We start from the raw sequence: 14,573 nt of genomic DNA on the forward strand, positions 1-14,573 counted from the left end.
CAAAATTTTTCATCGCGCTCAATAATCATCATTTTGTAGGAAAATTTTCTTTTGTACTGGGGAAAAAAAAATTATGTAAGTATGTGAAATTGAATTTTTTCCCAGCATAGCATTTGCTTTTAGAAACAGTTTGCACAGTCACTGCCTTTTGTTGCATGATATTGACCAACCCTATCTGCATACAGGAGACTTTACGTGGCCAACTCTTGACAAATACATTTCATATTGAGAAACTATCTTTCACAGCGATCTCTGTAAATTTCAGGAGCTTTCAAAACCAAAACTTATCAGAAAGTCCATCAAAACCGTGACTGCACACATTTCACTGTAACATTTGATGGTCGACAACACACTGAGGATCATGCAGGCAGCAGTGAAAAAACCGAGACTAAACTTTGCAGGAGAGAATACGCTCTGAAATGGCTCCAGTTCATGTGTTTGCATGGGATACGTGTTGCACAAACATGCACACATCTGCTCTTGTTCAGCACAAGTTTAGTCTTGTTTGATGATAAGAGTGTAACGACAGTGTTGTCTTGGCTGCTCAACAGGAGCGTGATGATATCTCCAGCAGCACCCAGAGATGGAAACTGTCTAATTTGGACAGCATATTGCAACAGTCTCATCTTTTGTCTTGAAGTAGATGGATTTAGCTGAAGAGCAGAGTCTGCAACACTAAAGCGAGGTGGCCTTGCCTGACATGATGATATTCGACAGCTGTGTGTTCATTCACTACCTCCAAAACACAGACACAATGACCCCACTTTGCTTGACTGTGTTTGTTTTCACAACAGCACTATCTCTGTATCTCAGCTGGACGTGCAAGACCCCGACTCCAAGCACAAACCACACACCCACGAAGACTGTAGGCCAAAATCCTGCTCTGAGTCCACCCCCACTATGGGTGTCCCATGCTGTTGTTGTGAATTCCCAATGCCTCCACCTGGGTATTCAGTCAGACTGTGTGAAACTAATCTGTTAAAGCAGAGGTGCGGCCCACAAAATATACATGTAGAATGTATTATTATGGCGGCCCACAATCCAGTCTTTGTTAAGGTAAACATTTACAAAGGATTTAGCCATAATTGCCCATACACTCTCATTTAATCCCCTGTAATTCAAATCCCCGCGCACCTACTCATAATCCTCTCTTTGGCTGCAGCAGGCATGTAATTGAGCCACAGCCTCTCCTCAGGTGTGTGTGTGTGTGTGTGTGTCACCACCCAACTGTATCCCCTCACCAGACAGAAAAGCATCAGGTGGTCCTTTGTGAATGGACCTCAGATGTGGGAGGGTTTGCCAAAATTTAGCCATGCAGTGTTTATCCTGAGGAGGATATGCAAATACAAAATCACTCCATGATGAAACTCCCCCAAAGTGAGGTCAAGTAATTTGGGACATGAGGTAAAATGGAACACACCAGGTTTTGCATCTTGGGCTCTTTAAATATCAGCAGCCAACCACCAAACATGTTGTTGAATTGTTTTTACAAGTGTCTTTTACATGAAACAATCATTTTGATCGGCCTGAGATAACCAGTACAGGCAGAGCAAGGATTAGAACAGTCACTGGTTATATCATGTTTTGAGGCTGCAGTCAATTTCTTTTCTTTTTGGCCAAAAATGGCTCTTTTGATAGCAAAGGTTGTCGACCCCTGGACTAAAGGAATATGAACTTACAGGGTAATCGTGGTTTGAGGTAGTCAATAACTTGGTTTTAACATTGGCAACAGGACCAAAGGTCTCATTTATAGACATCCGTTACGCACAAAACAAGGCCTGAGAAAGGGGTATGCCACTTCCCACACAAAAGCTGTGATGTATAAAAGCAGTATTTATTTATTTTTAATATTCTTTGGTGCACACCTTTTTTGGCTTTTGTCCGTACATACATTGTTAATATAGATCATGTGCATTGCTTTATAAATGAGACCTCAGGCATCTCATTGAGATTATTTGTCTAAATGTGTAGCCACACCTTATAAAATGAAAGAAAAGAAAACAAAGGGACTGGGCTTTTAATTGAAGTTTTAAGGTACATTCCTTCATTACTGTCACTTCCTGTTGTGAACAATTTACAAGTTGTTAGCTGCGTCAAGTTAGCCAGAGCTAGCCAAAATCCACCGGAAGTAGATACGAGACTTAAATATTATTATTATTATTTTTTTATTTTTTTTTTACTTCTCACACAATACAAACGATAACTCGGCAAAGTACAGCAACAAAATTATATTACCATTTGAAATGGTTGTGTTATATTATAAAGTGAGTGAAACTGCATTTCGGCGGCAAGTCGTTTGGTTTTATTTTGAAAGTGTACCGGAAGCTGATGCTGTGTTACTGTGAGTTTCAAAGTAACGGAGAGATCCGCTTCATGCCCAGTTGTTTGGCTTGAAGGCGGAGTTCAGTCCAATAAAGTCGCCTCTGAATCAGCGGTGGAGTCAGTACTACTTCTCACTTTCACTGGATTAAAGAGTTTTTGTCATTCACATCGCGGACGAACATTTGTTTCTCGTTTGGACGGCGGCGGAAAGCGGACTAATAAAGGTTATAGTTTCACCTGCGGGATAAGTCCAAGTAACGTCACCTCGTGATAGGTAAGGACTGTGTTTTTAACTTACTTTAACAGTAAACTCAACAAGTACAGCTATTAAAACAAGCGTTACCTTAACGAGGTTTAGCACCAGCTTGTCGCCATTATTACAGCGCAAGAAGTTTCCCCTGGCCATTTAAATAAAACGTGTAACGTCATATGGCGAACATTAAATAATGTATAGCATGTCTGTCAGGTGGGGTTTGTTTGACACCTTAAATTAGATATAAATAATTACAGTAAGCATAGAAACATGTCTGACTAGGTTTAAGTTATGTTAAAGTGAGTCACAGCAATGGTTGAGCCACAAGTGCGCTTCACATCCAGTGTTGCTGCTTCCTTGGACTCCCTGCAGCAGGACGAGGTGCAGGTTTAATGCATGAAGCATGGTGGCTTTGTGTCATTTGTGCCAGTGCTGCATTTCCTGGACATTTGACAGACACACGACAAACTCTGGAAATTATCTTCCTGTTTTATTGCAGCATTTTTGGCAAACACGACCTAACGTTACACAGTGGCAATTTGTCACTTTGCCACCAAATGAGGGCTACACTGTGCGTCATTGTAGTCCAGCATAGCAGTTTTAATTAAGTAATGCTCAGTGGCTGGTCATACATATATATATATATATATATATATATATATATATATATATATATATATATATATATATATATATATATATATATGTATGTGTGTGTGTGTGTGTATATATATATACATATATATATATATATATATATATATATATATATATATATATATATATGTATGTGTGTGTGTGTGTGTATATATATATACATATATATATATATATATATATATATATGTGTGTGTGTATATATATATACATATATATATATATATATATATATATATATATATATGTATATATATATATATATGTATGTATTTTTTTTTTTTTTTTGATCAGAAAGTCCTCTTGAGATTAAAAATCTCATTTTCACCAGTGTCGTGGCCAAGACAGGCTGCAACATAGAACAAAAATGAAACATTTACAGCTCTAAAACAAGCTATACAAAACTCCAAATGAGACTGCTACAAAGACAAGCCAAAAAGCATGTTATCATATGCTGTAAGTGAACCATAAAAGCACAAAAGGGGCAGCTTCACATGATTACAGCTAAAATAAAACCTGACAATGGCATATAGATCATTGCGTACAAAAATCTTGCAATATATCAAGCCAGGGATCTCAAGTCTTTGTGTCAAAAGACCATCAACTTGTTAGATTTTTGTAAAAAGATCTTGTTTCACCTTAGAACAAACTGCATGTCGAGGCTGTGTCACTGCCTTTTCCAAAGCTTGTGAGAACGATCTCAGATTCAGCTGCAAATCTAATCAGCAACTAAACCACGACACGGCTACACACTAACCTAAACTTTTGCACAGCTCACTTTGCAACTCTGGAACAATAAAGAACGGTCACCAGCAAGTATATGTAGGCCTCCAGTTAATCACATACATGTATTACGTCTCTCTAAGCATGCAAGCCAGCGGGCATTCTGGCTGGCTCCTGTGGCTGCATTCATTCTGCTTTTGTGAGTGGGGTGCAGGCTGAATCATCTTCCTAAAATGGCCCAAAAGATTTAATTCAGTCTAAAATTAAAATGAAAGAAGAGCCCAGTTTCAGTGAGGTGGTTATGGTTAGACTAATATTTAGACATTGTGAGTAAGAGTTAGTCAGATCTTGCAGCTCTGGATGAACTGATTTATTGCTTAACGGCAAGTGATGGTAGATGTGATAATTGTAGTTACCCTCGATGAGTCATGAGAAAGGAATATCAAACTGTCATGGAGATGATTTTAAGGAATGTCTATTGTTATAGATTGATGTCTGTGGTTGTTCAGGTCTCATGATGAAATATTGATAATGCTCAGAGATAAATAATACATGCCACCAGTAATCCGTGTGTCTACTGTATGAAATCAACGGATGAGACTGGCATGGTTGTTGCTACACAATGCATCCAATCTGTTCTTTGTTTCTTACCAGGTGCTGTGGTGTTGAAGATGAAGCACCTCTCATTACTCTGCCTGTACGCACTGGTGGCCTTGTATGGCCATGAGGTCGTGCAGTCCCAGGCTCCCACCTACGGTGAACGGGGCTCTGATCTTGGCATACAGGTGTTTCAGCAAGTAGTCCAATCGAAGCCCCTGGAAAATGTGGTGCTTTCGCCCCATGGGGTCGCTTCCATCCTGGGCATGTTGCTACCAGGAGCTCATGGCGATACTCGGAAGCAGATCCTCAGTGCTCTCCGTTACAAGAAAAACGGTAAGGCAAGAGAAGTTCAGGTACTAGCGAGAGTTGCACTGATGAAAATTAGATGCCAGTTGTGTGTAGAATTACAAAATCATACTGTAAAACTTCAATTACTAGCCCGGCTACTATTTGCTTAAATTGCTGAATTCAACAGGCCTATATTTGGGACAGGCCTTTAATTCCCTTTACACAAAATATGATCAAATCGTTTGTTTGAATCAGTATGGATATTACTTAGGCTTCAAATAACATATTTGTTGTGTGTTACGTTATGACACTTGTTTTACAGCACCTGGCATACCAACACCACACTACTTTATCTTGTTGTGAAAAACACTTTTGAGTCTTTTGATCCGTGGACCCTTACGGACTAAAGAAATATTAATAACTTACCAGGTAACTGAGTAAAGGACATGTATGCTGACTTAATGACAGCTATAGAGGAAGGGAGTCACCACTTGTTTTTTCGTCATGCTGTGAAATCTGAAAGACTTACGATCTTCTCTGGTGCTCATGGTTTCAGTAAAATGAAATGAACCATACTAACGATGTGTAGCATGTCCATATTGACATATGTGTATGTGCATCTTAAACAGCTAACTAACCTAAGGTCAAGTGGGTAGTCAAAAATCTGGTTTTATACATCCAAAGAACTTCTATAAAAATAAACTTCTTGGCAACCAGACCAGGCCTCTATTTGAGACAGACATTGATTTGTGTAGCTACACCAGGCTAGTAAAAGAGACTGGGCATTTAATATGAACTTTCAATTAAAGTTTTACAGTAAATTGTCTCTCCTTAGGAGCTGAAGTCAGAAAATCCTCCACATATTTGGACATTTAAATCCTAAGCAGTAAACTAAAAAATAATTCAGAGTTTACATGATCCGCACAGGCCCCTACAAGATGTTGAAGAAGCTGCACAAGAACTTGACAGCTAAGTCCAACCAGGACGTCGTGCTTATCGCCAACGCCATGTTCAGCCAGGAGGGCTTCCCCATGGAGGAGGCCTTTGTATCCACCAACAAAGCCAACTTCCAATGTGAGAGCAGGAGCCTGGACTTCAGCAACCCCCAGGTGGCAGCAGATGAAATCAATGAATGGGTCAACAATAAGACCAAAGGTAGGAGTCATGGACAAATGTAAACAGCTGCACACACAAGATGGAACATTCTGTAAGAGTCCTTATAAAGGCAGATGTGAGGATGTATTTGACACAGTTATGATGATCAAAGTTTATAGTTGCAGGCAGTTACGTTTTTCAGAATGTACCTTTTTACATTGTTGAGAGAACTCAAACTAAGAGTAAATTCATCACAGCCAAATTTATTGAGAATGGTTGATATGGAAACAGATGTGACAGTTCTTGTTGTCCGCCTGTTGAAGCCTCATTCAGCTTTCCGATCCCCCTAGGGTGGAGTGTTCAGAGTTTCAAGGGGTGTGTGGGCCGCTGTATACTTACCTGCAAGTCTATTTATATATCATACATCAGAGGCAAACACATATTCAACCCACCACTGAACAGACCACAGTAGAAAGCCTCGACTCTGTAATGTGATCAGTTTCCTACTGCGTATATCGACGTGTCCTGATATGATGCTGCATTAATACTTCCTTGTCTGTGCTCCAGTGAATATGAAAGTGATGGTTGGTTTTTTTAATCAAACATTTCTGATTGAATAATGTTCCCATGTTGCATATTTATCCAGGTCACATCCCCAGCCTGATCAAAGCAGACATGCTGGACTCCGCTCTGACCCGTCTGGTCGCTGTCAACTCAATCTACTTCAAAGGCTTATGGAAGTCTCGCTTCCAGCCCGAGAACACCAAGATGAGGCCCTTCAACGGGGGCGACGGAAATGTATATAAAGTTCCGATGATGTCCCAGCTATCTGTCTTCAGCATCGGTGAGCAGTGATGTGTGAGAGGTTTCCACTGAGAGCCTTCTGTGTCAGACTATTTGAGAAAATATTCACTATGAAGGATTTTGCTTTCATAGCATTAACTTTACAGCCAATAATTTAGATATGTCATAATCCTGAGTAAGAGATCTACTTCATTACATTTCACCACCAAGTGATGAAGATATTTTGTGCCTTAAGTAGAAAGTAAGGTTTTGTTATAGATTGTAGTGGCATTGGATTCAGACTGGTTGAAATTAATTGGCCAGATAAGAAAGGAAAGAGCCAGTTGAGGCAAGTCAAATAAAATTACACTAAAATAACTGATTTTCTGTGCATGTTAATCCAGAGGGATTTGATTCATAGAGGCCTTCAGCTGCTTTCACCACAAATTATAAGGATTCATTCCTATTTTTAGGCATGCTGTATTTGTGGTTAGATTATTAAGGTATGTTTAGTCATACAGTATATTTAGTAAGATAACAGCTACTTGGGGTTTTCATGTAGTAGTACAGAAGGAGTGCTAGCCAGTAATTTAAAGTTAAAATTTTCTTGTGAACAAATAAAGCTGTCTGCAGTGATGTGGGCGCTGGGCAGGACTGTCGTGGTGAAGAGGGAGCTGAGTCGGAGGGTGACGCTTTCGATATACCGGTCCATCTACGTCCCAATCCTCACCTATGGTCATGAGCTCAGGGTAGTAACCGAAAGAATGAAATCTCGGATGCAAGCGGCCGAAATGAGTTTACTCCGTGGGGTGTCTGGGCTCAGCCTTGGAGATAGGGTGAGGAGCATCTGGAGGAGCTCGGAGTAGAGCCGCTGCTCCTTCACGTCGAAAGGGGTCAGTTGAGATGGTTCGAGCATCTGATCAGAACCCTTCTGGGCGCCTCCTGCACGTCCCACTGGTAGGAGGCCCCGAGGCAGACCCAGAACACACCGGAGGGATTATATATCTCATCTGGCCTGGGAACACCTTGGGGCCCACCAGGAGGTGGCGTCACTGGGGAGAGGGACGTCTGGGGTGCTTTGCTTGGCCTTCTGCCCCCGTGACCCGGCTCCGGATAAGCGGATGAAAATGGATTGTTGGACAAATAAAGGTTCTGTTTACATGTTTGCATTTCCTTCCCTAAAATACATTTACGAAGTCAATTCTTTAAGTACATCTTATCCTATACTTACCTCCGTGTTTGCTAGCCTGCAGTCGGTCAAAAACACCACAGGGTCCCTGTAACTCATTATTAAGTTGGCATATGTATCTTTGAGTAACCACTGCATGTTTGAGATGTCTTGGTTTAATCTTCGCTCAATCAAGCTTGAACCACAGACTGTATAAATAGTGGATGTAGTTACCATGATGTCACCCATTGGTTTGCCGACTGCCGTTTTGAAGCCTTGAGTTCGTCATTTTTGCCATTGCTATGTTGGGGTTTTTTGAAGCAAGAAGTGACCGTATTTGGACGAGAGGGTGGAGGTGTGGAGGAGCAAGTCAGCCTGTCACTCAAGCGACCCCGTCCATAAAAATGCGTAACTTAAGACCTCGATTAAATGTAAATGGGTGAGTTATGAAAAAATTAACTTAATAAATGTCATGAAAACCGTTTCTTGTACCAGGCTGTAAACATGTTTATTTCTGCTGTAAAGTTGGGCTGGTTGTTGGGCCTGTTTTGGAGCCAGCCTCATGTGGCCATTTGATGAGTTGCAGTTTTTGGCACTCCCACAATGGCTTCATGTTTTTTAGCCTCAATTTGCCACCTGGTTTAAACACATTGCATCAAGCATGCCTATTAGAAGCTGTTGCTATTGTCAGATCTGCCAACTTGATCATTTAATGATTAAATTGTTTTTAGTTTTTATAATTCAATCGCGTCAATCACCATTTTATGACTCATAGTTCAGCTTGTGTTCAGTTGTAAGAGAAAGCAGGCTGAGACATGCCTCAACCGTAGGATATTATTTAGTCCTGTGTGAAATGAAATGATATACTAGTCAGTCGTCTATATTTAGATGAGTTGTCAGAGTTGTGTTCGAGTGCTGTGGGTAGATCCTCCTGCAGTGCTGGAGTTAAACTAAGGCCATGTTCAGCTATGAGGCACAGACATGTGCTTCTCTCTTAGCGTCCTGCTGTGTGCTGGCTTCAGTGTACATAGTCTGTGACTTGTTTGGATTATCGTCCCCAAATTGCGGCACTTAGGTCATAAAGAGTTTGTAAAAGCCCTAAATCATTTAGCTATGGCTCAACACAGTTATGCTCTGAGTATAATGGGATTTACACATACTTGGCTTTATTACTTTAGAACATAATGTGGCGTGATTTAGTTTAATGGCCATATGAAGCATGACAAACTGTGTAGACACAGTTGAATGGATGTTTGCTGTGACATTATGTGCTTTGTTTGGCCAAACGTAACTTTCACATCTAAGTTAAACTGTTCATTTGCCATTCTTATTTGCAGCTAAGTGCCGTACGTGATGGAAATGTGGTGTTATTTAAAAAGTTAAAGGACCTATACAGTCCAGCGCACTAAATGCCATCTCAGGCTTTAAGCTATATTCACAACATGTTTGAATGGAGAGAAAAGCTCTCTAAAATGCATCTTGGAGGGCACAGCAGAAGTCTACAACTATATTCCTGTGTAAAAGTCATAATCTGTGTGACTTTAATTTCACCATTTTGCTATCTCCTCTTCCTTAAACTAACAACCTGTTGAAGAGGACATTTTGCTATGATAAACATCTGCTTTCTGGCAGGTCTTTTCTGAGGAAGAATCTGTTTGTCACCAGGAAATGATGCATTTTCCGTTTCTAGTTTGTTTATATCAAATAAGAATACAGAGCAGCGGTAGCCGTCGTGGTCAGAGAGACAAAGAAAATAGTGTCACCCACAGACACACAAAGTTCTTTAGTTCTGTTTCGGTGGTTTGAGTTGAAGGTGTGAGAAAGAATAGTATCAGTAACATTGTTAACACTGTGCTACATTACAGAGAAATACAAAACCGTACTAATGAACCTTCATTAATATAGGCCTATATTTTATCTCCAAGTGCACGTCACACACTGAGCGAGCCGCCTGTTAATGACGCTGTGGGCTAATGGGCATGTAGCTACTTCCATGTTTCAGATGATACGTCATGTTTGTAGTCGACCAATGAAGATGAGTTTACATATCACCTTGGGTTCGTCCTTCACCTTCTCAAAATGATCCCACACTTTGGATTTCCTGCCCGACATGTTATTAACTAGCCTGTGGAATAACCGCAGGTACCAGCCCTGGAAATTAACCTGACTCCTGTCTGACTGCTGAGTGTGGTCACTTCCTGTGTCTGTCCTTTCAAATTAAAGTTACACATGGTCCAGTCATATTGATTTATTTTGACGGGATGCACTGCAATGAATGAAACAGACTGGAGGCCTGTCTATCAGTGGCCTACAGTCTCTACTGTTTGCTGTTATCACTTAATGTGATAACAGCAAACACGTCACAGTACGTACGACTGAAGTCTAGGAGGGCTCAGTCTACACGTCCAGAGGGTGAACATTTGGATTCAGTCATCCCTGCCATTATTACCCTGACCTTTGAAACTACTAACTTTTAACCTCTCCTTCTCCACCAGGCCTGGCCACCACACCTCAGGGACTGAAATATAAGGTGATTGAGCTGCCCTATCATGGCAACACCATCAGCATGATGATAGTCCTGCCCTCCGAAGAGGACACCCCTCTGTCCCGTGTCATCCCACACATCAGCACAGCCACAGTGCAGAGTTGGACCAAACTGATGCACATGAGAAAAGTCCGCCTGCTCATCCCCAAGTAAGACACAAACACACAACAGTAACTGTTCAAACATCTTTGACCGAATGCAAAAATAACACTGTGTGCTTGTTTGTGTTTATGTCTGTAGGTTTACCGCTGATGCCGAAGTAGATTTGGAAGCCCCCCTGTCAGCACTGGGAATAACAGACATGTTCATCCAGGACAAAGCTGACTTCAGACACATCAGTGAGTGAAAGCACAAGTAAACCAAAACCAAATGTGACACACTGCCTCAGAGTATTTACAACAGGTTTATTTGGATATGAGCAAGGCTTGAAAATATGAGAGCATTGTTGGCTGTTTACTGCAAGAGTCAGTGAGAGGTACGTGTCGCTGTCCAGTGTGAGAAACTGAATCACTTGTGTTCTCTTTGTTTCCCACAACTTTCCCTGAGTGATGGACTGAGAGGAGCTCTAAATGTAACACTGCAGTGCCACCATGTGGTGTAGTCTGACAAGGGGTCTATAGGACTACTCCAGGAAAAAAAATCAGCTAGGGTCTGTCTGACAGATTTCGAGTGTTACTCAAGTGCCATCATGTGGTGCAATATCAATCTGTTAATACCTTAACTTAATAATTAATTAAGGCTGTTATGACTACACAACATTTTTCTTGTGCTGTCATTATTTAGGATATGAGGTCCACCTGCATGCTCGACTAGTAATGGTTGTATTACTCGTATTCCCTGTATGTTACGTCGATCCCATCCCCTCTCTCAAACCAGTTGGACACTGGAAAGCCTCGTGTTTGCGTGTGTCCAAATTCAATCAGAGACTCTACGTGAAGTGAAGGAGGCGGGTCAATTTAAAACCAGAACCAGTTCCACATCGAAATGGATGGGAAGCGAATTCTGGTCTGACTGCGCCATGAGGGAAATAAAGGAAGAACAACTTTTTCCACACACACATGCACAAACAGGATCTTTACATGCATTACATGAAGAGGTGTCAGAGCGAGGGGGCTGCCTTGGACAGGTGCCCTGAGCAGCTGGAGGTGCAGGTTCTTGCTCATGGTTACCTCAGCTTTGCATAGGAGGCGAACTGGCACCTCTCCAGCTGCCAGTTCACGCTCCATACTAGGTCTTTACAGGGACTTTAACAGGCGACCCTCCGGGTTCCCAGCTGAGTCAAGTCCCTGCCGCTAGAGGAGCTCTAACCAGGCTAAAAAAAACTCAAAACACCCGTGTGGGTAAACCATGAGCATGCAGGGTGTGGTTTTATCTTGTACACCAGTGTTAGTACTTACTAAATGTTATCACAAATGAGTCTATCATACCCACCATGTTGATGTGGAGAACCCTGGCTAATCAATATTAGACTGGTAATAAAAGGCAATGATGGCATGCCTGTAAAATAACCTGTTGTGTGTGTGTGTCCAAAGGTAGAGTTTACAGTTGTTGTTTCCTCAGGTGCTGAGCCTTTGCACGTATCCAGGGCGCTCCAGAAAGCCAAAATTGTGGTGAATGAAGATGGAACAAAAGCAGCAGCTGCCACCAGTAAGTGTTCTGTGAAGCCTCGTCCTGGACTTATATGTTGATCACAATACAAAACTGTTGATGAGATTCTTTACGTTGGAAACAGTGTTGTACATTAACCTATGCTGTCATGGTTCCTGACATGTTTTTACAATGTGTTTGTGTGTTTAGCTGCCATTCTGCTGGCTCGGTCTTCTCCACCGTGGGTTACAGTGGACAGACCTTTCCTCTTCATCATCAGACATAACCCAACAGGTACAGTCGACTGTTTCTGCCTGAGGTTACCTTTAAAGGTGTATATAATATATTTATATCAAAGATCTAACATTTGTGTAACTACTTGAGAAATGTAACTTGCACAAAGCTTATAAGATTACTAAAATCTCACAGTCTGTTGGAGGCTTTAGGGTCAGTCAAGCCAGTTCATGAAAAGATATCCTGGGTCAGTTGAACTGGCTTCGTAGCACAGACCTCAGGTGACCCAAAGACAGTAGTGCCTGAAGAAATGAGTGTTCGACTCTGATGAGTTCTTCCTGTCTCTGCTCCAGGTACCATTCTCTTTATGGGACAGATGAACCAGCCTTGAGCCCAGCCATCACTGGCCAGCCCCTGGTAGCATCAAGGCCAGCACGAAATTCTTCTACACTGCCACGCATGAACACACATACACACACATACACACACACACACACACACACACACACACACACACAGACTTTGCTGTAGACTTATGTACAGTGTGGACATGTGATGTTATTTGTTTTAAATATTGCTTTTTATGTTACCCATTTTCTGTAACGCATAACATGCTTTATAAAATGTTTTGCAGACTAAATTTCCAGCTGTTTTAATTTTTTGTATACTTTTTTGAATTTATTACATTTTTAAAAAAGACTTTGAATGTCATTTGTGTATTTTCTCAGCTCTGGAGTAGGATAATCAGTTTATTTATCACATTACTGTTTCAATTTAAAGTTCTCCGCCTCAAGTCCTGTCACTCCAGTCGGTTCTAAGTTTCACTCCTAAGTTATGGCAATGTTCAGTATGAGCATCTTGAACATCTTGTGTTCAGCTACTTTACAATGATTGTTTCCCTCACTGAGGAAGTCTTCTGTTATCATACTTGCTTCATACTTGATCAAATAAATACACATATTTATAACATCACTGAGTTTCTGGTGATTGTATTTCTTACAAGGGAGTGTTTGTCTGTTGTTTGCATTTTCAATTATTACCTGTTCAGCTACAGAAATTAATTAACGTGCTTCAGAACAATTCATTCAACTTTATTTGGGAACTATTAAGCAGATTTACTCACGTTTAACATTTTGCTTTTACCGTGGATAAAGTGGGCATACAATATCACTCTGGACCTGGAATCGCAGCATGGAAAAAGCTCATTCTGTGACTCAATCTGAGTGAAAATGTGCGAGTAAATTAAATTTTTGGGATAGTGGCCATATCGATAATACAAAATTAGAGATCATAAATGAAATGTAATATTATTTAAAATAAATCTGAGTATTCCAATTTGGTTCTAATGTTTAAAAATATAAAATAGACACAGAGTTTGTCAAAAGAGTTTAAAAAAAAAAACTTATTTCAGGTTTGCCGCCATCTTGGAAATATGGGAATTAAAGGAACAGTTTCAGTTTTTCAGTTTATTATTATTATCAGACTCAAGGTCCATACTAAAAAACATACAACACTCAATACAAAAAAAACAGATCACTCAATCAATTAACAACATATCCTAGACATAAGAGATTTTTAAAATAATAAACACATTCAAAAAGAATAGAAAGAAGGAAAAAAGAAAACAGTGCTAAACAAGACAATCATACCAATGTTTCCACAAAGGTGACCGATATCTCACATCACTGACACGAGGGTTAACCAGCTGAGCAATGATGGCATTCTGAGAAGCATTCAGTCTGCAGATAAACTTGTACATCAAATGTCTAAGCAAAGCCTGAAATGAGCTGACTCTCACCTTACAGAACAGCTCACTTGCACTACACCATCTCGGCTGTTTCAGTAGGATCCTCATGCAATCATTGTAAGCAACCAGCAGCTTATGAATGCTCGCTTTCTTAAATTTACACCATAATGGGGCAGTATAGAGTGGGGTACAATATGCCCTAAAGAGACAGATCTTCACTTGGTCTGAACACATGTTAAATTTCCTTCTCAGCATGTTTGCCTGAGCATATAGGCCTCGGCACTGTCTATTAATATCATCATCATCAGTTAATTGATCTGTGATGAAATGGCCGAGGTATTTTGTTTTAGTACAGACATTCAACATTTGTCCTGTTAGATAAAAAATTGTAAATGTGTGGTCTCTATCCTCTTTAGTTCGACATAGCATAACCATACTCTTCCTGGCATTATACAATATATCATGGTTGATCCCATACTCAGAACATATATTGAGCAGTTGTTGCAATCCAGCACTGCTGGGGGAGAAAATTGCCAAATCGTCAGCATACATGAGATGGTTTAAAAGAGTG

The 14,573-nt window shown here is 40.6% G+C and overlaps 1 protein-coding gene across 2 annotated transcripts; it reads left to right on the forward strand.

Moving 5' to 3' along the window:
• The first annotated feature begins 2,387 nt into the window (after window positions 1-2,387).
• serpine2 (serpin peptidase inhibitor, clade E (nexin, plasminogen activator inhibitor type 1), member 2) lies at window positions 2,388-13,227 on the forward strand. Of its 2 annotated transcripts, none has more exons than XM_078167364.1 (9): window positions 2,388-2,596; window positions 4,610-4,888; window positions 5,771-5,998; window positions 6,585-6,782; window positions 10,385-10,583; window positions 10,675-10,772; window positions 11,995-12,081; window positions 12,232-12,315; window positions 12,609-13,227. In XM_078167364.1, exons 2-9 carry the CDS (start codon window positions 4,627-4,629, stop codon window positions 12,644-12,646), a joined length of 1,194 nt encoding a protein of 397 aa, XP_078023490.1. In that variant the 5' UTR covers window positions 2,388-2,596; window positions 4,610-4,626; the 3' UTR covers window positions 12,647-13,227. The 2 variants fall into 2 exon arrangements, with proteins under 2 accessions (XP_078023490.1, XP_078023491.1); XM_078167365.1 differs by having other exon boundaries at window positions 2,388-2,546.
• The last annotated feature ends 1,346 nt before the right edge of the window (window positions 13,228-14,573 follow it).

The sequence above is a fragment of the Epinephelus lanceolatus genome, chromosome 4, assembly GCF_041903045.1.
Source record: "Epinephelus lanceolatus isolate andai-2023 chromosome 4, ASM4190304v1, whole genome shotgun sequence".
Classification (NCBI taxonomy): Eukaryota; Metazoa; Chordata; class Actinopteri; order Perciformes; family Serranidae; genus Epinephelus; species Epinephelus lanceolatus.

What these genes read in the sequence shown, in the direction of transcription:
- serpine2 (XM_078167364.1), top strand. Translation starts at nt 4,627, where the DNA reads ATGAAGCACCTCTCATTACTCTGCCTGTACGCACTGGTGGCCTTGTAT. An exon ending in TCTCCGTTACAAGAAAAACG is followed by an intron (nt 4,889 to 5,770) that starts GTAAGGCAAGAG and finishes TGATCCGCACAG; the next exon opens with GCCCCTACAAGATGTTGAAG. An exon ending in GGTCAACAATAAGACCAAAG is followed by an intron (nt 5,999 to 6,584) that starts GTAGGAGTCATG and finishes ATATTTATCCAG; the next exon opens with GTCACATCCCCAGCCTGATC.